This window comes from Anabas testudineus, chromosome 1 (genome assembly GCF_900324465.2).
Source record: "Anabas testudineus chromosome 1, fAnaTes1.2, whole genome shotgun sequence".
Classification (NCBI taxonomy): Eukaryota; Metazoa; Chordata; class Actinopteri; order Anabantiformes; family Anabantidae; genus Anabas; species Anabas testudineus.
In genome coordinates this window covers 25,708,640-25,729,923 of record NC_046610.1, presented here as the reverse complement: position 1 = coordinate 25,729,923, position 21,284 = coordinate 25,708,640, and the positions used below count along the sequence as shown (strand labels likewise).

Here is a 21,284-nt window from a genome sequence, read left to right as displayed (position 1 = left end):
ACCACTGTAAGCATCAGGCTGATGACATCTCACATGCTCAAAACCTTTTTTGTGTTGAATGTTCCAGGCAAAGCTCTGTGGACGTTCAGTGGTCTCCCATTAAAAGACTTTTAAGACCCAGTAAGTTGCAGTTCACCTTGAACATTTATTGATAGATTATTAGTAGATACAGAAAATTGCACACAGATACAGCACGGGCTACAGTGAAATGTACAAGTTGGGAGGGAGAGGGGATCCAGACAGGTCCAGTTCATAGAGTCACACACTATGTGTTTTCATTGTGTTGGATTTTTTCTTTTTTTTAATAACCGTTTTTGTCTGTATGTGGGCTCCAATAATCTTTGGAACAGAAACCTAAAGCTTCACGTCTTAAAATCCATGGTTTAAAAAGGGGATTACAACTTGAATGCTACAATATTTGGTCACTTACTTTCTTCTGTCCTCCAGCATGGAGCCACAGTCAGCTCCCAATACAGTAAAACAAGTTCACAGCCAGAAACTGTAAGCCTGGTAAAACATGGAGAATATTTAGAGAGACATTTTGACGTTTTGATTGATCAGACATTTGAGTTCTGCTTGTTTGTAGTCCATCTGTGGGAATGTGGAGGGTTCAGAGGGTTCTGCACCTGTTGTGACATCAATCATCTAACAAGCTTTATTGGATTCCATGAATATCTTGTTAATAAGAGTGTGACCAGCAGGGTCTAGTAGAATACAGTTATACAGTGCACAGAGGCATAAAATGTCGTTTCCACGATTTGTTTTGAATTTGCCCAGTCAGAGATTATCAATATGCAGGAGACTTCACCACCAAGGAGGTGGGATGTCTCCCGCTGGCAGGCAGTGGGTTGGGTGGGTATGCAGCGGAGCCACAGACCTGCGTGTCTCAGTTTCACTCCCAGTTTAAGAACTGTTACACCCCTCAAAACAAACAATACAAGAGATAGCTATAATATAATATATTGCACATAAAAAGTAATGGGGAATTTGGGAGTCCACATTTTTATGGTTTCTACTTTGAACTAGGTTCATGTATTTGATCTGAAATCATTGTTCTACTTATGTTCTACGTAATATGGTTTTGGAGAAGTTCAAGTAAAGGAAGAACTCAAAGAAAGAACTAATTTAAGACTTCAGTGTCAGGTTTCCAGTGTTTCCACTACTTATAATCACATTGTCCAATTTCCATAGCAGCAACTCTCATCAGCACTTCACACTTTAAAGGGATGGATAGAGTCATCAGATTCTTACACAAGTCCTAAAAGGGAACCCAAATGAAAAATAACTACACATTAAAATGAACCAATCTGACGGATCTGTGTGTGTCAAAAGCACGTGAACCTCTAGGAATGTCAGATAGTTTGGAAAATCAGGTGATTCAATTGAAGGGATAACAATCAGGTGCGAGTTCAGGAGGTCCTGCCTTATTTAAAGAAGAGAAACCTGGATCTTCACTTTCAAAGCCTGATTCTGACAGTACAGCTTTGTAAAAGTGAGTCACAGCTTGAACAAAGGACAGTTCTTCCTATAAGAAGAGTTGTTGATCCTCACCAAGCTGGAAAAAAGCTCATGCAGGAAGCCAAACAACATCCCTGAGTTGAAGCTGTTCTTGGAGGAGGAATGGGCTAAAATCCCTCTAAGCTGATGTGCAGGACTGATAAACAGACACATTTAGTTGAAGGTATTACTGCAAGAGGTGGAGGGGAGCACATGGGTTCATACACTGTTGCCACACAAAGATATTTAAAATTGTACTTGTATAGATAAAATCTATGTTTTGGGGTTTGTGTGAAAATCTGATTACGATTTAGGTCATTCTAAAGAGTTCAGAAACTCTCTACACAAACAATTTACAGGATGTTCTAGAGAAACAATATCTGTGTGAGTCATGGTACTAAACCATTGGCCCTTCACACTTAACCTGGTCAAGACTGTGGAACACATACAGTATGCTGAGAAAACATCATTACTACTATGATGATGCACATGATGTTCCAGTGAAGAAGGAAGACTGCATATCAATAAACTAAGTGACGTGATAGATTTGTAGGAAGAAGTGAACATTATGAATAGGGACACAAGTGAAGTGTGTGTCAGAGTTCCATCAGGTTCTCTCCTCATTTAGGCTGCAAGCTCGGCCTTACTTCAGCTTGCTTTTCATGTTCCATTTGTCCATCTCACAATAGTTCTAGTGCATTTCTGAAAGAAAATACAACTGTCAGTAGTTGAGCCCAACTAAAAAAAAACATCCATGTTTTCAAAAACTAGCCCATCTGGCCAAGTGCAATAAAATATGAATTTTAAAACAAAAGACTGTTTGAGTGCCTTTGTCAAAAACAGCTAGTGAGGTTTCTCCTAATTCACTGTGACTGTCTTTACACTGAGAAGGAATGAGGCAAATTACAGTTGTCTACTAGAAAACTACAAATAAAATCCAGCTGTCAGTCACACAGAAACCACTACATCAGTCTTCCTCTGCTCTCCTGGTGTTTGAATAAATATTATGAAGAATTTACAGAGTAATAATTCCCTCTTTCACCTTCCAGCCATGTGGCAGGACTCCCTTTTCCCCAGTCAGGCAGCAGTCCAAACAGCCTCATTCCAAGTCTGGGTCCTTGCTGTAGTCCCCGCCGCTTGATGAACGGCTGCTGAGGTCGGCCACTCCCGACTCCAGGTCGCTGCAGGTGGAGAGGTCACCTGGGTCATGGCCTTTGAGATGGGTATGTGGTCTCAACGGCAAGGTAAGAGCAGGCTCCTTGGTCTGAGCCTCCTGATTGGCTGTTTTAAAGGAGAGTGTGTGACTGTTGTTGTGTGCAGGGCTGGTAATAGAGTGAGTGTAAGTGGAGGGCGGGTCCGGCCCGCAGTGTCTCAGCCGCAGGCGGCTAGTCCTCTTCCTTGAAACCTCAATCTTCTCCCACATGATTGGTTTCCCGGTCAGGGCTGTTATCCTCTGGAGGGGTAAGACAAGATGATATACACTTACTTTAATTAAAATGGCTTCCCTTTTATTTTATTCTAACAAACCCGTGTCTCACTGAGTTCACTGGATGGGTTCGGAGGTGGAGAATGCGGATAGCTGAACACCAGTGACTACAGACAATCTCAAGTTAAATCAAATTTCCCTTCAAATGTGATCAAGAAAAACTGGTTTTGATTTAAAATTCTATTATGACGAGTCACAAATATTACAGACATTGAATTTTGAAGGAAAAAAAATGAGCGATTCAGTGCTTTTAAATTTGTATCAGCTCCTTTTTGCTACAAAAAGACTTTAATTGTAATAATAATTTATGTCTGTATGAATTTGTGTTGTTTTTGTTTTTTTAAAGGGACACTGGAAGTTTCAAATTGGATATTGGGCAGCTGGCTCCAAACCAGTTGGGATGTCAATGGACTGACAAAGGCTAATTTAGTTGGTTTTGCTTTGCTCCAAGGACATTTGGGTTTAAGATCCAACAGTGGATATGAGACGAAAGTTCAGAACTTCAGCTATTCTTTGATGTACAAATGACAGAAGATAACAACCACAGTATTAGATTAATTCATTTGAAGTGAGCAAACGTATTGGAACAGAGTTTGAAAGTAAATTAAAGTGGATCAAACATAATATATGGTTTTACGTCCCTTATTTGCAGTAATGCAAATGGGGAGTTTCTGCCTTCAGTCTCCTCTGAAGTAGGTTATATACATGTTCAGCTGGGTTCAGGTCTGGTGATCGGCCAAATCATCAAACACATCATGCGAAATGGCTTCTTGTTTTTGGTAGATAAAGTCATGTCCTATTGTTTTGAGATTTTTATTCACAACTCTCAATACTTCTGTCAGATTCTTCTTGGTCAGATTTTAAAATGGTCTGCTTTTATCCCATAGACACATCTCTAGTCTTTTTTAACAACAAATACTTTCTTCACAGATAAAACCCAGGGCTTAAAGAAAGAGTAGTGTTTTAACCCAGTTACTATTTAAAAATCATTCTTACAGTACACACCTGGGTAACAAGAAAAACTTGTCAGTCACATTCCAATTCTGCTCACTACAAATGTGGGTTATCTAATAAAAAAGAAAATGTTCTATGTTGTTTAATATATCAAGGTGTCCAAAGCATTAAATATAAGCTGAAATACTGAACTACCATCCTGTAGCCATCATTTAATCTTAAACCCAAATTAACCATGTCATTCTAGTACTTTCAGAAGGGACTGCATGTTGCACTCAGGGGGTGGTAAAAGTACACAAACTCAACACTCAAGTCAAACTGCAAGGACCTTCCTAAAGCAATATGACACTACTACTACTACTACTACTACTACTACTACTACTACTACTACTTTTAATTATGAGAAGTTGTAAGTAAAGTAACTAATAAATAAAACTGATCCCTGAACTGTAGTAGAGTAAAAGTAACATAAAATGGAAATAAGTACCTCAAATTTGACTAACCGTACGACTGCCTCCACAACTCAGTTAGAGCAACTTCTTTTATGTGATAGTGCCCTCTGCTGGGTCAAAGACAGTCATGTACATTACATGTCCGACCTAGACTAGAGAACGCTAGATACCTGATCCAAACCCAACACAACCTGCCAGCACCCAATGGCTTGGGTTGAAATTATGTTATGTAGAATTTTTGTGGTTTAAAATAGTAAAAAGGAGCAGGACTTAATGTAAACATTTTAATCCTGTAGCTGCAAGCATCAGGTTCAAGGTTCAAAGCCCTGACCCTTGCCTACAAAGTGGTCAACTGAACAGCACCTACCTACCTGAACTCCCTCACACAGGTTTTACAATTCTTCCTGTCCACTGTGCCCTGCCAGCAAGCAACGTCTTGTGGTCCCCTTATCTAACCTCAAAGGATCACAGTCTAAACTTTTCAGCTCAGTGGTTCTACGAGGGTGGAACCAGCTACCCACTTTTGCACACTCAGCTGCCTCACTCCCACTCCTAAAAACCAGGTGTACAAAGAACTCTTCCACAACTTTCTCTTGCAATTCCACCTCATGCAACGGAAACAATTCCCTCTAGAGCACTTTACATTAAAGTTTGTCTCCCTGGTTTAGATATTTTGCTTCGTACCTCACTTGTAAGTGACTAAATGTATATTAATGTATCAAATGTATGTCAATTTGGACTTTCATATTCAAATCAGCACCACAGAGACTCTCAGAGTAATTCTGCAGCAATCAACGTTGCATCTGGGTAATAGCGGTGTCATAACGGGGTGTGTGTTGTGTTGTATGCCTTGTCTGGAGCTCAGGTGGTGGTGGGCGGTTCCTCCTGGTGGTACCTCCTGGTGATTGGTCAGTTCCTGCTCCAGCTGTTGGGACTCTTCTCTCACGGCTGACAGGAAGTCGGCAGGCGACTGGCGGGCTGGCATTGATTTCTCAATGTGGTTGTAGAGACCCTTCCACATTCTGCGCCCAAGACAGATATTTTTTTATCATTTTACATGTTTTGCATTAAGCTACCAGCACTCTGTTCCCACTTGCTACTTGTACTTTAGGGTATAACAATGTGTTAGTGTGTCAGTGGATTTGTCTGCTGCAGTGACTCACTTGAAGCAGTAGGGGGTGGTGTTAGGTCTCAGGATGCCCTGACTCTGGCTCAGCTCGGCCTTATAAACAGGGTTGGTGTACTCAGCTCTGTCCTTCCATAGCTGAGGCCACAGAGAGTGAGCCCTCTCATGAAGCCTGCAAACAATACATACAGCACTGTCAACAAATGTTTGATACTGTACTGAGGCTCTGCACAGACTAGTGCTGGTTGTTGAAGTACAGGAATCACATAGAAGACAAACACAGTGTCAGCCTACCTCATATGCCTGCGTTCCTTCTGACAGTTGCCCAAGAAGGTCCCGTACTGACACGAGTATACATGAGTGTGTATGGCGATAAGGAAGCGTTCGTTGAACTCAAAGGCACAAGGGAACTGTTCTGAAAGCTGCCACACACACTCCAAAAACTGATCAATGACAGGGGACACCTCTTTTGGATCTCCATCCAGGTGGGCATACCTGCAGGGAGAGAGATCTCTCTTTACTGTTAATCTCACTACACCTGGTTTGACTCTTCAGGGTAAAAAAGACCAACCAACTAGTGTCTACTGTACAAGCCTGTGGGGGCAGTGCTATGATCTGGGGTTGCTGCAGTTGGTCAGATCAAGGTTCAGATACGTTATGTGTCCAAAGAATGAGGTCAGCTGACTACCTGAATATACTGAATGACCAGGTTATTATATCAATGGATTTTTTTTCTTCCCTGATGTCACAGACATATTCCAAGATGACAATACCAGGATTCATCAGGCTCAAATTGTAAAAGAGTAGTTAAGGGAGTATGACACATCATTTTCACACATGGATTGGCCACCCCAGAATCCAGACCTTAACCCTATTGAGAATGTTTGGGATGTGCTGGAGAAGACTTTACATGGCGGTCCGACTCTCCCATGATCAATACAAAAGCTAGGCGAAAAATGAATGCAACTCTGGACGGAAATAAATGTTGAGACAGTGCCGAAGCTTATCGAAATTTTGCCACAGCAAATGCATGCTGTAATCAAAGCTAAAGGCGGCCCAACGTTATATCAGAGTGCGACTTTTTTTTTTTTGGATAGGCAGTGTATTTAATTAACACTGTGCTGGAGAATTCCAGATTAACAGGTTTATTAGAAACAGGTAAGTGGATCATGCCGCCAAAGGCCCAGTCATGGTTCATCACTTTGTGCCAAACTTTGTGAGGAATGAATCAATCAGTTCAACAAGAATATTTCAAAACTACAACAATAAATATCTTCAGGTCTCAAATAATTAAAATGAATTTAAAAAAGAAAGGTGATTTACCACAATGTTAAAACATGCAAGAAAGAAAAGAAACTTTAAATTTGCTTATATTTTCAAAATACTATTATGTTGTGAAAATCTTTTCTTTATACTCAGATAAAGGTTCAACCAATCAACACTTGACTTCAGTGTTTTAAATTCTTTCTTGCATTTTAGAAGTAACTTTTCTCAAATGGGATTTATGAGTCTACAAAAGTGGGAGCCTGTCTTTAAAAAAATATATACAAATGTTTTTGTGTCATCCTAATTAGTCTGCAGACCCAGTTACTGACCTGTGGGAGAACTTGTGTCCAAAGGAAACCCAGTCTCTCTCTATTAATACCTAAAAGAGAGAGGAGATAAAGAGGAGTAAATAAGAGCTTGTCGTGGTGTGTTTTAGAATAAAAGATCACTGTGTCTGTGTTACCATGAGTCCTTTGATGGTTCTGTAGTATGGGTCCAGCAGTATACTGGCTACAGAGCAGGCCTGTGCTGTCCTATCCCAACCATCGGAACAGTGAACCACCACACTGATGCCTTCATCAGCCACAGCCTGGAGAGAGAGAGACAGAGAGAGGGCTATATATTCTGTTTTTACTGCTCTGGAACTACAGTACACAACATTTTACCTTTCACATAAAGTATGCAAACCTTTTAGAATTTTTATGGATTTCTGCATTATTTTGTCATAAAATGTGATCTGATCATCATCTAAGTCAAGAGTATTAACAAATAAACTCTGCCTAAAATAATGTCACAATAGAACTTCTGATCTTTCATATCTTTACAGTAGGGTAGAAAAAGTACATCAACCCTTTTAATAATGATCTTTAAAAAGCTAATTGGAGTCAGGCGTTAAGTTAAGAAAAGTTAGTTTGGAGATGTGGACTAGAGCTACTTTGACTGACAAAAAACACTCAAACATTTTTAAGTTTACTTCATACAAGAATCTATGTGAGCCATGCCTCGCCAAAAGGAGCTGTCAGAGGATGTATAATCAAGAATTGATGATTTACAGCTGGTAAGACTTACAAAAAGATGGCAAAGATTTTTTCATCAGCTACAGTTAGGCAAACAATCTACAAACAGAGACACGTTGGGACTGTGGCTACTCTACCAAGAGGTGGACGGCCAGTCAAAATGACCCCAAGAGCTTAACACTCATCAATGAGGTAAAGAAACAACCCAGATTGACAGTCAAAGATTTGAAGGCATCATTGGAACTGGCTAACATCTGTGTTCAAGAGTCTACTGTAAGTAAAACATTGAACAAGCAGGGTGTCTATGGCAGGACACCACAAAGGAAGCTGCTGCTTACTTAAAAGAACATTGCTGATTGATTTCTGAAGTTTAACAAAGAGCACATTGACACTGCACAGCAGTATTGACAGAATGTTTTATGGACTGATAAAACTAATATTAAACTATTTGGAAAGAACACACAGCACTACATCTGGCGTAAAAAGGTCACTGCATATCATCATGAAAACATCATCCCAATCGTAAAGAAAAGTGAATTGGGCCTGTTATTGCTGCCAAGGCGGTGTCAACCCCACAGCACTTTGAGGTTTTTATGGTTGTTCTGTATAAAGACATGAGATGAGAATTTTTGGGGGGTTATTATTTGAGGCACATTATATTTAATAGAGTATACTATCAGAATTTATGACAAATGAATGCAGAAAACAATGAAATTGGGGTTCACAGGGTTCACATATTTTTTCTTGCCACTGTATTTAAATATTTGTCAGCTTCTACCCGTTTTTGTTACTCTTCTCCAGGAACAATTTGTGCCATAAAGCAATCTTTCAAATTGTATAATTAATTATTTGAATTCTATGTAAATTCAAACGGATACAAAATGTTCCACCTTTGTTAACAACTTGTACAGAAACTTATAGTTTTCTGTAGTATCTCTATGTTATGGTAATAGACTTCTGGTTTGGCAAAATGACATTTGAAAACAAATGAATCTGGCTCTGGGTTCTTGTCATTTTCCTCATACTTTGTAAACGAAAGGGACAGTTCAAGTGAACCAGCAGAGGTCTGAAGAGGTTGATACTCCACTTAGTGATGGTCTCATTCGTTCACAGGCTTTATGCCACTGTCTTATCTTTACTATTAAAGTGCCACATGTCTCACTGGCCTTTCTCACAAGCATTAAGAGTAATGAGTCAGTAAGCAAATTAAGTATTATTATAATAATAATTATTATTAATATTAAACTTGATGCATTTGCAGTACTGTATTTGGCGCAGTTAAAATTGTGTGTAGTATTTCCATTTTACTTTACTTTTTCCATTTACTCCATTACACATAAGAATGAAATGTTGTACTGCATTTAGTATACAGCTTAGTGGTTACTATGAAGAGCCAAAAGTCAAACATTTTTATATTCAAAAATATATAATCATCTAATGAATACTGATGTATTATTATGGATTTACCACCTGTTAAAATTAGCTCCAACTTTAGCTGCACTGTTATATGTTGTACTTACATCTTCCTCGTGACTGCGCTCTATGAGTTCTACTCTAGATTCCAATCAGACAGTTTCAGTTACTCAAATGTTTGTGGTTGCTGTGGGAGTGTGCCTGTGTGTGTGCCTGTCTGTGTGTTTCTCTCTGACTGTGTACACACCCGGGCTATGAAGACCCCAGCGTCCAGTACAGCTTTAATGTGCTTGAGCCAACCAGAGTTCTCCAGACCCCACAGGAAGTCCGTCATGGAAGGAGATCGCATTTCACCCACTAGACAGAAGCAGCAAAAGTAATTAACACACACACACACACACACACACACACACACACACACACACACACACACACACACACACACACACACACACACACACACACACACACATACAGGAAAACAACAATTATCAGAGGAAGTATTTACTGATTGCAACTCTACAAGATAACTTTACTGCTCTTTTTTCACTGCCTTACCTCATAACTTTATATTAGTTGCTCAAACACAGACACACACACAGACACACACACACACACACGCACTCTTCTTACTGTCTGTTATTTTCTGCTGGCTGCTTCTCATGACATGGATGTTTTCAATGCCAATGAACTGCAGTTTGATGTTGGTGTAGTGGTCCTCGTTCTCGTATCCTTTACCAGCTGCTCGATTTGCCATGGCATTCAGCTGTACACGCAGATACAGTATAAGTGGGTATTTCTGCTCGTTGTATATTAAGAGTGGTAAATTTGTGGCTCTGTGTTACCTTGGGTCTGGTATCCACCACGTAGATGTAATCACTACCAGGGTTGGACTTCATTATGGCCTGAAGCATCATCTCATCCTCTTGACAGCGTCCACTAAAACCTGACAGCGGCTGACTACATCGACACACCGCTGCCTAAAGGACAGTAAAACATTGTTACTGTAACTTCATCATCTTTCTGTGTGTGTCTGTGTGTGTGCATCACACTGACCAGTGTGTCCTGGTGGAAGTAGGACAGAGCAGGAAATCGCCCCCGACTCCTGAAGCGTGAGCTGCCCACAATGATTGCAGGTGTGGCCGACTTTGGGACAAACAGCTCTGAGGGGTATGTATCGCACACCTGAGAGAATGAATGTGATGTCAGTCTTCTGATCATAGGCAAAGCATTATAAAGGCCACTGTCCCAGCTATTATTGTGATAGAGTCTAATATGATGACCCTTCAGTTTCAATGAAATTGTTCATATTGTTCATATTGAACACGTGATGCAGTCTAAGTTTAAGGAAATGAAGTAGTAAATCAACTTGCTAAATGTTAAGTAAAACAGAAGTGAAATCCTTCATTTGTAACAAAGTTAAGATATAGTGGCAGATGTTATGGAAGGCAATTAAATCAGATCGAGTAGAAAGTGAGATTGGAAGTCACTGTTAAGGAACAGAAGAGACTCTGCTTGGTAGAATTAAATTGGTACACACTTAACTATACACACCCATAAGTGTTATTGGGAATCATTCAAAAGAAGAAGTGTGACGCTTGCAATCACTTAGAGACAATAAAACATATAGATTTTGTTTGTCTTAAATATATAATTGAATGACATAAAAGTCACAAAACCAGTGACACAATTGTGCCTTGCTAACTACACCTGAGATACTATCAGCCTAGGAGGTACTTTATCTATTGAAGTCCCAGAAACCTGACTGAATCTCTCACTGTTTCTCTCAAGAATATGTCAAAACTGTAAAAAACATTACAAACCTTCAATGAATGAAACAAGGAATTGGTTTACTTTCCTGTACAGCCACCAAAGAGCTCTAGACAGTCTATGCAGAGCTGCATGCTAAGATCTGTAAAGAGCCCACCTGACTCTCTAGGAGACAGCCTCCTGATAAGTAGCTGGGCTGAAGGGAATGCTGAGCTATTTTATCTATGACCTTGTCTATGTCCTGAGTAAAAGGCATATTCAGTGCACTTAGCAAGGAAAAAACTGTAGGTCAACAACAACACACCACAGAGTATATTGGAATAATGGCTTTATCAGGGGTAGAGTTTATGTAAGGAGTACGTTCCATCTCTAATACCATCATCCTGCATTTCACATTACACACACACCCCAATCAGACTGACCCTGTATTCACTGTTGGCAGCTGTAGTCACCCACAGGTTGTTAGGAACTCCCATCCTCTTGTAGTCTGCTGTGAGGTCTATGAACCTCCAGGACTCTTCTCTCTCCTCCTTGTTCACATTGGGATTGAAGGACAGGCAGTAAAGCTCAGTGTACTTCTCTGTGAAAGGAGAAGGCAGAGCAGACCTTAGAATACCATATATTGAAGAGACATACCTCCAGTTTATGTGTTACGTTATTCAAACACACACACACACACACACACACATTTACCCACTTACACAGAAATAACCAAAAATACTCATGCACCTGGACGTGACAACCTGACTAGTGAGGTGTGGACATCCAAACAGTCTCTCTCTTGAGGGATAAGGATCTGGAAGACCCGAAAATCCTTACAGCGCAGGATTAGCTGACTTCCTGCGGGTGTGGTTGGTGGCCTCTCCACACTGCTTACCATGCTGTGCAACACCTAAAACACACACACACGGACAGCAATCTTAAAAGGTGCACAATGCGAAATCCGAACATGCACACACACACACGCACGCGCACACACACACAATTCCTTCATTGATCTGGTCAATAATCAGTGAGGTTTTCAACTGTAAGTATGTGGAGTAAGTCAGTACTCTCAATCAGCACTGCAGAAAATACAAAAACTAGCATTATGTCCAACACGTGTCATATTATTGTGTAATCAATCTTGTGATCTAAATTATTGAGAAAGATTTTGGGGAAACTCTTGGGCTTTACTCACAAGAAGTAAAAGAAGAAGAAGTGGGTGGTTGCCTTAGCAGCAGTTTCTTTTTTAACATGAGCTAATTAAAATCAGTCTTCTTTGTTTCTGCTAATCGTCTATTCCTGGTGCCTGCTTTGTGAAATTTGACACCCCTCTATTATCTAGTGCAGTCCAGTGGGAGGCAGACTGCTCATCTACCTCCTGCACGAGATTTGAAAGGGGGCCTTAATGTGTCTATTACACACAGTAATAACAGCGATAAGGTCATGCCAGCTCTTCTCAAAAGGATAGTAGACAATCTTTTTTTTTATAAATTTTTTTTTTACCGCAATAAAGTTAAAAAGACTTTGCTCTGTCATCCCTGTGTTAAAACATCTCGTTGCTTCTTGTGAAAAAACTCACCATTTGGAGATGTTTTTTTGGTTGAGATGATGTGATATTGTGCAAGTATACCATCTTTACAACTTCTTTATCTAGATAACATCTGAACTGCAAACAAAACACATTTTTTATATTAGGAAGGCATATCTTAGCACCATTTATATCTATGTATTGGCCAAACTAGAACCACAGGAACCAACTTCTTAAAATTAGTGAAGTTGACCTCCGAGCCAATTCATGCTTCCCATTGGAGGAGATTCAACACCTCAGGTGTGCCCCAGTTGAAGTATGTCATTTAATTTCTGAATTGAACATGCTAATGGACCTCTTTGTTGTTAACTAGCTCATTGGTGGGTGGGAGGGAACCCTGACATAAACATTTCTTTTTCCTCTTTAAGAGTGGGGCTAGTGCACATATGAACAAACTGACTGCTGCGGATGCCATATCACCCACAGAGGAGGTTGCATGTGGAATGAGTCATAAAACATATTTCAGCTGCAAGGCCAAAGGTTACTGCTGAGGAACTATGACAGTGTTATTTCTTTAAGTGATTTAACTTATGTGCTTCTCCTGTCGGTACTGAATTTGATTCATTTTTGGTTTGAGTGGTGATCTTATAATGAAGATAACTTTGTACCTAGTTAACAGAAACATTTCCTGACTTTGAACTCAAACATCTAAAGTAATAATTTGCATGTCGCAGCTTGATGTTGTACACTGCATTCTTTATCTAGACCTTCTTCTGTAGTCAAAGGATGAAAAGATCAAATGATCCTCATTTAGTCGTTATTCACATTATTAGAACAATAAAATCTGACATCTTGTTTGAAGAAACTACTTACTATATTTTTGTGCCAAGTAGGACATGTGATGATATGAGTTTAAGTGTTAAACTCCTAAACTGTCAAACTACTTGCTACTGGCAGCACATAAAAGGTTATTGAGACGTATATGAACAGTCTATCTAAAGAACAACTTTAGGTGTGAGTAGGTGAAGCAAGGAAGATGAAGCTATACTAGATTTCAGTCAGGCAGTGATGAGATAATGGATGAAGAGAAATACACATTACCGTGAAAGGTACAGTAAGTATGCTTCCAGCTTACCCATGTCTCCTTGCGTGTCTCGGGGTTGTTCTCTACGAAGATGGTGTGCGTGGCAGAGAGGTAGAGAGTCCCGATGCTGACCTTTCTCTGGCCTGACGACCTGTCCAGAAGACACACATTTTCCACCTGACAGGTGGCAAGTACACGAGTGTAAAATACCACAGAAGGAAACACACAGATAAAATGAGGAAGACAAGAAAAGACATGTTTGTACACTCACTGTAATAACAGCTAACAGTGTCACTGAGCATGACTCAACAGATTTAGGAATTATATCCATTTGAGGGATAGTTGTGTGAAACAAAAGGTGTATAAGCTGTTGGGTGTGTTACTGTATTGCATATATAACTACACATTTCTGCATACTGAACATGCAACATACACTTCATTCTGTCCTATGTACGCACAGTCCAACTCTGGTGATTTTGGAATGAGGGGGGTGTTGTCAACATGAGGCCTGTTGGCCTTTGGCAGACTGTTGCTGTTGATGGTTACAATCCTAAGTCATGCTTGGGCAGATGTGCAAGGGCAAAGTATCGGGAGTATATTCCATAACTACATAAGTAATAAAATCATTCAGGAAGCAAGAGCACCTGAGCGCACGCAGGTGTGCCAGGTGTGTTTTGGCTCCCCCATTATCGGACACACAATGTCAGCTTCCAGTGGATACACTAAATGACTGTTGTCTAAGCAGATAATGAACTGGCAGGAGGTGATTGAACCGTGTAGTGACAGAGGGTGACATGCTAATAGCACATCATTCCCCGATTTTCGAGTGTCGTCCAATGATGCGTTCCTGCAGGCTGTGTCCCACAGAGAGCAGCCAGCAGCTCGGGCTGCCTCGGACACGGACGACGCTGTGTGGTGTAACGGGGAGGTGAGTTTGAGCGATGGACGGAGACGAAGAAGACAAGACGGGAATGAGCCGAACGTTTGCGTGTCATTGAAAAAACAGCGTCAACGAAAGGGCGCACCAGGAGCGCAGGAACAAAGACGAGAGACAGAAAGAGCCTAGTCACTGCCGGAGAGATGTCTGTGTTGTTAACATTACCTTGGGCGTCCGGATGTGCTCCATCACTGACAACCAAAATGGTGGAGACGGAGGAGGAACGGAGCGACGTGCTTTGTGGATTTTACCGTCAGCGGCTAAATTCCCTCTTTCATGTCAGTAAACCACCTGAGTTCTCCGCGGCCGTTGCTCCTTCCACTGACCTGGAGTGTGTTCCATTATTTCCTTCCCTTCGTGTCCCACGTTAGTTTAGCTAATGTTAAACTGGAAGAGAGGACATACTAACGGTGCCCGTGGTTGACGGTAACGGTACCGAGCTGCCTCTAATACATTACTGTTCCTCAGCACTGTCAAGTTAGCTACGATGAACAGCCACGCCTGTCGCTGTACTTTCAAAATAAAACCCAATAGCGTTCATTAACGTAGAGCATCCGGGTGTATCCTTCAAAATAAAACTTTTCTACTGGGAAGGGAAAGTGAAGGGTCTGTCCACTCTAGTATGGAAATGGAAATTTGAACCCTAGTCCTAACCAAAGCGAACTGCACTCATTCACTTCATGAATTACCTGCAACTGCGAATGCACAAATAACACCATCAAATGCATCAAACGGTGCTTTGAATCTGTTTTTCCTGGTAAAAACAAACTAACAAAAAAGGTCAGATTTCGTTTTATATTTTTCAATTTGAAAAAACATTTTTTAATCACATAAATGTAGCCGTGTAAACACATACTGACCTCTAAATTGCATTTAAGTAGCATACAATGGAAATGTGCAAACTGTGGTCACTAGATGGTAGTGTTAGACATGTTTGCACCAGCTGGGAAGGTGAAGATGAACCTGCAGGAACACTTTCCATCACGCTCTTGTTCTTCGGGTTAGTTAGAAGGAGAAGATCTTATAAAGACGACCTGTCTCCATTGTCTCTCACTGAACAGCTGACTCCTCCACCATCACAGCAGCAACAAAAAACAAACAATCACAGAGACAGAGGAAATCCAATTCAACAGATTGTGACCCTATGGAAACAACAGTAATTCAAAATCCATCTGTCACACAATAAAATGAACAATACATAACGTAAATGCAAATTATACTGCATTAATATATATCAGAAAACTACTTTACTATGCTACTATAAACGGTGAACTTTTCCCAATAAGGAGAACTGTCAGCTGTCGTGCATCCTCCACACATTTCTACTGATGTTGCTAACGTCAGTAGTTCCACTGCAGTATGCTGAATAACTCCATGGACCTCTGCCACCTTCACCGTGTGTAGGACGGAGGCTGCTGATCATTCAGTCCCGGTTCACCCGCAGGTGTGTGGGTGCGCATGTCGTCGTGCGGACAGATTTCAGTTGGACCTCGTCGTTGTGCGGACACATACTGTAGTTGGAGCTTCACAACTTCAGAGACACCGTTCGTGTGTCCACAACTCCGGGGAAGCAGGCGTGCCCGTGTGTGGGCTCCCCGGCGCCGCAGGCGAACAGAGCGGATCCGAAGAGGGACGAGTCCACGGCACATCCGAGCCGAAGCAGCAGCACGGGTCCGTTTGCTAAACCCACGCTGGACACGGGATGGAGTCGTGCTGTGTGGTCGACGTGAGTCCAGGTGAGAGCAAAGAACCGCAGGCTGCTGAGAGAAAGCTGTACCGAGCCACTGAGGACGGTAAAAGGAAGTTGAAGCCACACTTTAGTCCTGTTTACCTGAGTGACGCTGTCTGACTTCCATGTACCCTGCTAGCTAACCACAGGTTAACCTGCTTCAGCCGTGTCACAGTGAAATGCTCTTTTACCGTGAAACGCATCCAAATGTTGAGATTCACATTAATTTATAACCAACCACTGTTTCAACTAACTAACAGGTTCATGGCACGTTCAGGATACATGTCACCCAAAAGCTAGACATGATTTAAAATGAACTATAACACACAACCAGTAGCTACTAGTAGAAAACTACATGAGTCAGTCAGAGGCCAGTGAGGCAGAGTTAGATGAAACCAGTTGTTTACATCAGTTACATTTACAGTGAGGGTCACTGTAAGTGATGGGGGGATTCTGTCATGTTACTTCATTTAGAGCTTTGAATAATGGATTTACTGTTACACTGACAACTGGATCTTTAATCTATAGACTATATATACTTTCATTTTGAATAAATAATTAAACCAGCAGTTATGTAAACAAGATGCTTTAAACAACACCTAAGTCCTTTAATGGAAAAGATCTGTGTGTGTGTGTGTGTGTGTGTGTGTGTGTGTGTGTGTGTGTATATGTATGTGTGTGTATACCTGTGTGTTTACTGTACTATGATGCTAGTTAGCAGGTGTGGACATTTAACAAGTGCAGCCATGTGCATGGTGGTCTACCTTTGCATTCATGGATTACATAGGAATTGTGTTGTAAGTGTGTGTGTGTGTGTGTGTGTGTGTGTGTGTGTGTGTGTGTGTCTTTCTTGCTTGCTAATGTCCATGCAGTGATATTTGCCGGTGTAATGGACATTTCTGCTGCAGCAGCACTCTGACTGTTACATAACAGGTTGTCCTCTGCATCATGCTGCAGGGCTGTCCAGGATTAAACGCAGTGCTTCTCCTTAGCTTGGTAGAGTTCTCTCTCTCTCTCTCTCTCTGAGAAAGACAAGGACACATACACCTCTACTACTTCATTTTTTGCCAGTCCTCCCTACCTAATACTGTCTCTTGCTGCTATGTTTTTTGTAAAGTAATTTATATGCCATAGAATAAAATCATGTTAGTAAAGGCTTGTGTTTGAGAGGGCTGTTAATCAGTACCAGTTGCACAACCACTGTAACTGTGGAGAAATAACTTTTTGTCTGTCTTTTTTGGACTTTGGACTCATCAAGTTGAGTCAAGGATGTTCATGTTCTCATTTATGGAAAAAGCAAATCAAAAAGTAGTGCTATTCCAGGATTGCTCATTTATTAGGTACAACCAGCTAGAAGAAGTGTATTCTAGTGCAATAAATCTTACCTTCATGAATGTGGCATCGTCCATTGTTAAAATGAATAAAGGAAGTTGTTAATTCATCTGGTTGGCATTTTTTGTGATGCTGACCAATACAAGCTACTGTAATCTGCTGGTGTAGTTCTTCACTTGTAGACTCTGTCCTCATATGTTTTTGGCAGATAAGCAACTTGAAATCAATTTCTTTCCACTACACTGATTTTAAATGGACACCTAAGGTGGATTACTGTAAGTACAGAATACATTTCAACTAACATTATGAAGTTTAGAATGTTTTCAAATGTGAATAGTTGGATGTTTTTAAGGTGCAGTATGTATCTTAAGCTGACACTAGCATGATACACAAATCAATTATTTTTTCAATCAAAACCTCATTTATTATCACTGTAAATAACACTTGTTCAAAAGTGTACTGTTCTCCTTAAATTGTTAGCAACAATACCATTTTTTGTTTGTCCATTCACACTACTGCAGATATGCAAAAAAACAAAAACAAACAGTGTATCTGCCATTGATATTTTGTATTGTGGCTGATAAACTAAAAAGTAAAAAAGTACTCAACTAAATAATAGTTGAGTACTTTTTACAAGAGCTAAATTTATCGGGTGCCAAGTTTCTGCAGGTCTAATCTTAACCACTCCTTCTTCAAGAGTGTCATATCAGAGTGTCATAGCGCCCAGATGAAGCAGTGTTTGCTCATGTGGCTGTGAGCATGTCACCATTGGCGTGAGTCTATGAGGTAATTGAAAGAGCTTTCCTCTGGACAAACTTCATTGTCATTGGGATTAACATTATAACCTGTTGTGATTGATGGGGCTGATTACCAGAATTACAATTTCCACTTTGATATTATGTATTCTCTAACCTAAACCTCCACAACAGTGATGTATAATTTACCACACTGCTGACTGTTAATTAGAATGAAGCAGGGTGATTCAGTGGTCAGATGTACACTGTGTTTCACAAGAGACCTTCTGTTCTACAAATCCCCAATTTCTATGAATGTGAGTCATATGTTGACTACATGTTATCTACAAGATTCTGTTATATTATGTTATGTTATGTTCAACATAATAAATGCTTAAGTAAAAGTGCAAGTACTTGTAACACTCCACTATACTTCAAATTCTTCATTCTTATTAAAGTACTCGGTACATGCTCGAAAATCTATTTTAAATCAAATTGGGTATTAAATATATTTAAACACTGTTAATGCTGTTGATAAAACATATATACAAGTGTAGTTCAAATTTGTTCCACGTGCCTCAAGTCTTTCTGTTGAAATCGAAACCACTTAAAAATCGGATTTCAGAAAAATCATTAACTTAATTTAATGTCTTCCATTCCCAAACTTACACTTTAGTTGGTATAAAAGAGCAAATGCGCAACAAAGTGAGACATTAAAAAAATGAATGCCCGTTCTGTTACTGCATATTGATGTGCCTTTCAAAAGCAGTGAATTCTTTTTTATTGACTCCAAACTTAAATGGTAGTGTACAAAAGTGTTGTCACATGTCAAATGCAGCATAGTAAAAATGGAACTACTTTCAACCACTGATTATTGAAGAGTTTAAATTATTTTTTTCAAACTGCAAGATATGCATTGCTACAACAAAGAATACAATCTGAGTGAGCTTTTTAGAGCTGCAGAAATAGTTAATGTTCAGGCAATCCAAGTCTATTACTGCATGTATGATGGATTTTCAAGGTGGAAAACTTGTAGCAGATATTAAACCATGTCACTGAGTACAACACCACTCACACCCCCACACATTACTCCATCTTTGGCTGCAGTTTATTTTTTAAATTTAATTGTATTTATTTATTTTTTGATTCTGACAACAGCTTGTTTCTATTTTCATTGCAAAACATGCATGTTAACCACCATTAGATGATGACAGTTGACATCCTTCTCAGTCAAACTACTGTAGAGTGTGAAGGGGAGAAATAGCTTCCACCCTGCACATGAATCCTCTTATTACACAGCTTTAGTCTTGTTTGGGGAAAGTTCCTTCAGTTGAATTTGTTGATTTCTTCATGAGTTTGCCTGAGCTATGCTGTGCATGACATGAGAATGGAATCTGAGAGAAGAATTTCTGTCTGAGAGCAGCCACTGGAGACAGTTCTCTTAACCACTGTGTTTATCATGACAGCTACACACACACACACACACACAAACACACACACAGGCTTTTTCCTTCACACATCATGTGTCAGACTGTCAGAAGTTGATTAGAATATCTATTTTAGTTTCCACAAAGACTAGTGGCTAAGACATTGTATTATCTTAACATGTACAAATATGTCACTGTCTTATTGTTATAATGAAAACTGGCCAGATATTTAAGTCATCACATAAGTGATGCCTGTGCTTCATCACCTGCTCCATAGCTAATCTTGGGAGTTTCCACATGTATAGAAAGTGTTGTAAAGTAGCACACACATGCAGAAACATGTTATACTTAAAGTTATGTACTCTCCTACCCTTTCTACCCATTAACCCTTTCATGCATGAATTATCATGTATCACTGTTTGCTTTAAAGTAACATGTAATAACAATGTGTTTTGTAAAAACTAGGAAAATAAAATATAATTGTATTTCTATAAAACAAATTGTATAATGTTTATATTATAATGGTAATATTAACATATTACCTAACTATGCTAATCTTTTTTGTGGGGTTTGGCTCTGACTTTTGTTTCATGAACATTATTAAAATGACTTATACTTAAAGAACATAAAAATATTTTTGAGCTTATTAATCAAATAAATTGTTAAAAATATGTAGCAAATATGCTTTTCTTTGTCATTCATGGCTGTAAACTCAGTAAACAAAGGCAAGCTGAACAAATATGCTGAATTTGTGCTATTTTCTGATTAACAATTAACTGTCAAAGCGATTAGCAGACGATTGCAATGAAACTAGTTGTTGGCACTTTATTATTAAGTGCCATATATGTGAGGAGAAGGATTTTAAATTCTATTATTTTACAGAAAGCAAAAGGAGAGACGCTAATGTAGAAGAAATATGATCTCTCCTTCTAATTCCAGTCAGAACCCTGGCTGCAGCATTTTGGATGAACTAGAAGGTTTTTAAGCAGGTATTGAGACATTCTTTCAGTAGTGAATTACTATAGTCCAGTCTGGATTAAGACAAAAGACTGGGCAACATCCAGATGCCGTTTCTGTATAGTGACCACTGTCGAAGCCAGACTAGTTGAAATAAAGAAGGTTGTTCTGAAAAGAAAGTCGGTTGAAAACTGCTTGTTCAAAGGTTATCCTTGTCCTAATCTGTGCCTCATCACAAAACTTTATTGTGGAGGTTCCGTTCATATCTTGGTTTTTGTACATTAATGTGGTGTGAATTGTGGGACCCTTACATGCACATTGTGTCCAGTCAGTTTAATTTCGTATGCTCTAGTCAGGTTCTAGACTCATCTTAAGAAATTATAAAGGAAAACAAGGTTAACCTTGGAGCCATAGTAAAAAGTCTGAATATATACTTGGAAGAATGAGATAAACTTCCTGAGAAACCTGGAGAGACTTGGCCAAGAAACTGTAATTAGTGATTAAAGATCATGAATACTTATAACAGAAACTAGATTTTTATCTAGTTTGGTAAAAGATTATTTCAAACTATGTTTTCATTTTGTAATAATT

General features: G+C 39.7%; 2 protein-coding genes across 4 annotated transcripts in view; one reads left to right on the top strand and one right to left on the bottom strand.

Annotated features, from left to right (window-relative positions):
• Positions 1 to 125: 125 nt before the first annotated feature.
• Positions 126 to 14,703, bottom strand: mtmr7b (myotubularin related protein 7b). Of its 3 annotated transcripts, XR_003298740.1 has the most exons (15): positions 14,680 to 14,703; positions 13,629 to 13,754; positions 11,710 to 11,872; positions 11,403 to 11,560; positions 10,267 to 10,395; positions 10,056 to 10,190; positions 9,844 to 9,976; positions 9,458 to 9,567; positions 7,245 to 7,370; positions 7,111 to 7,160; positions 5,810 to 6,010; positions 5,553 to 5,687; positions 5,285 to 5,411; positions 2,540 to 2,950; positions 126 to 2,199 (listed from the first exon to the last, which is right to left on the bottom strand). XR_003298740.1 is itself a non-coding variant. In XM_026358830.1 (14 exons), exons 1-14 carry the CDS (start codon positions 14,701 to 14,703, stop codon positions 2,597 to 2,599), a joined length of 1,971 nt encoding a protein of 656 aa, XP_026214615.1. In that variant the 3' UTR covers positions 126 to 2,596. The 3 variants fall into 3 exon arrangements, 2 of the variants coding, with proteins under 2 accessions (XP_026214615.1, XP_026214616.1); XM_026358830.1 differs by having other exon boundaries at positions 126 to 2,950; XM_026358831.1 differs by lacking the exon at positions 126 to 2,199 and having other exon boundaries at positions 2,775 to 2,950; positions 5,239 to 5,411.
• A 1,045-nt stretch (positions 14,704 to 15,748) lies between these two features.
• The window catches only part of LOC113161315 (microtubule-associated tumor suppressor 1 homolog), a 51,813-nt gene continuing 46,277 nt past the window's right edge, over positions 15,749 to 21,284 (top strand). Inside the window, exon 1 of the mRNA XM_026358825.1 lies at positions 15,749 to 16,250. The gene's annotated coding sequence lies outside the window, so the exon portion shown is untranslated. The remainder of the gene's footprint in view (positions 16,251 to 21,284) is intronic.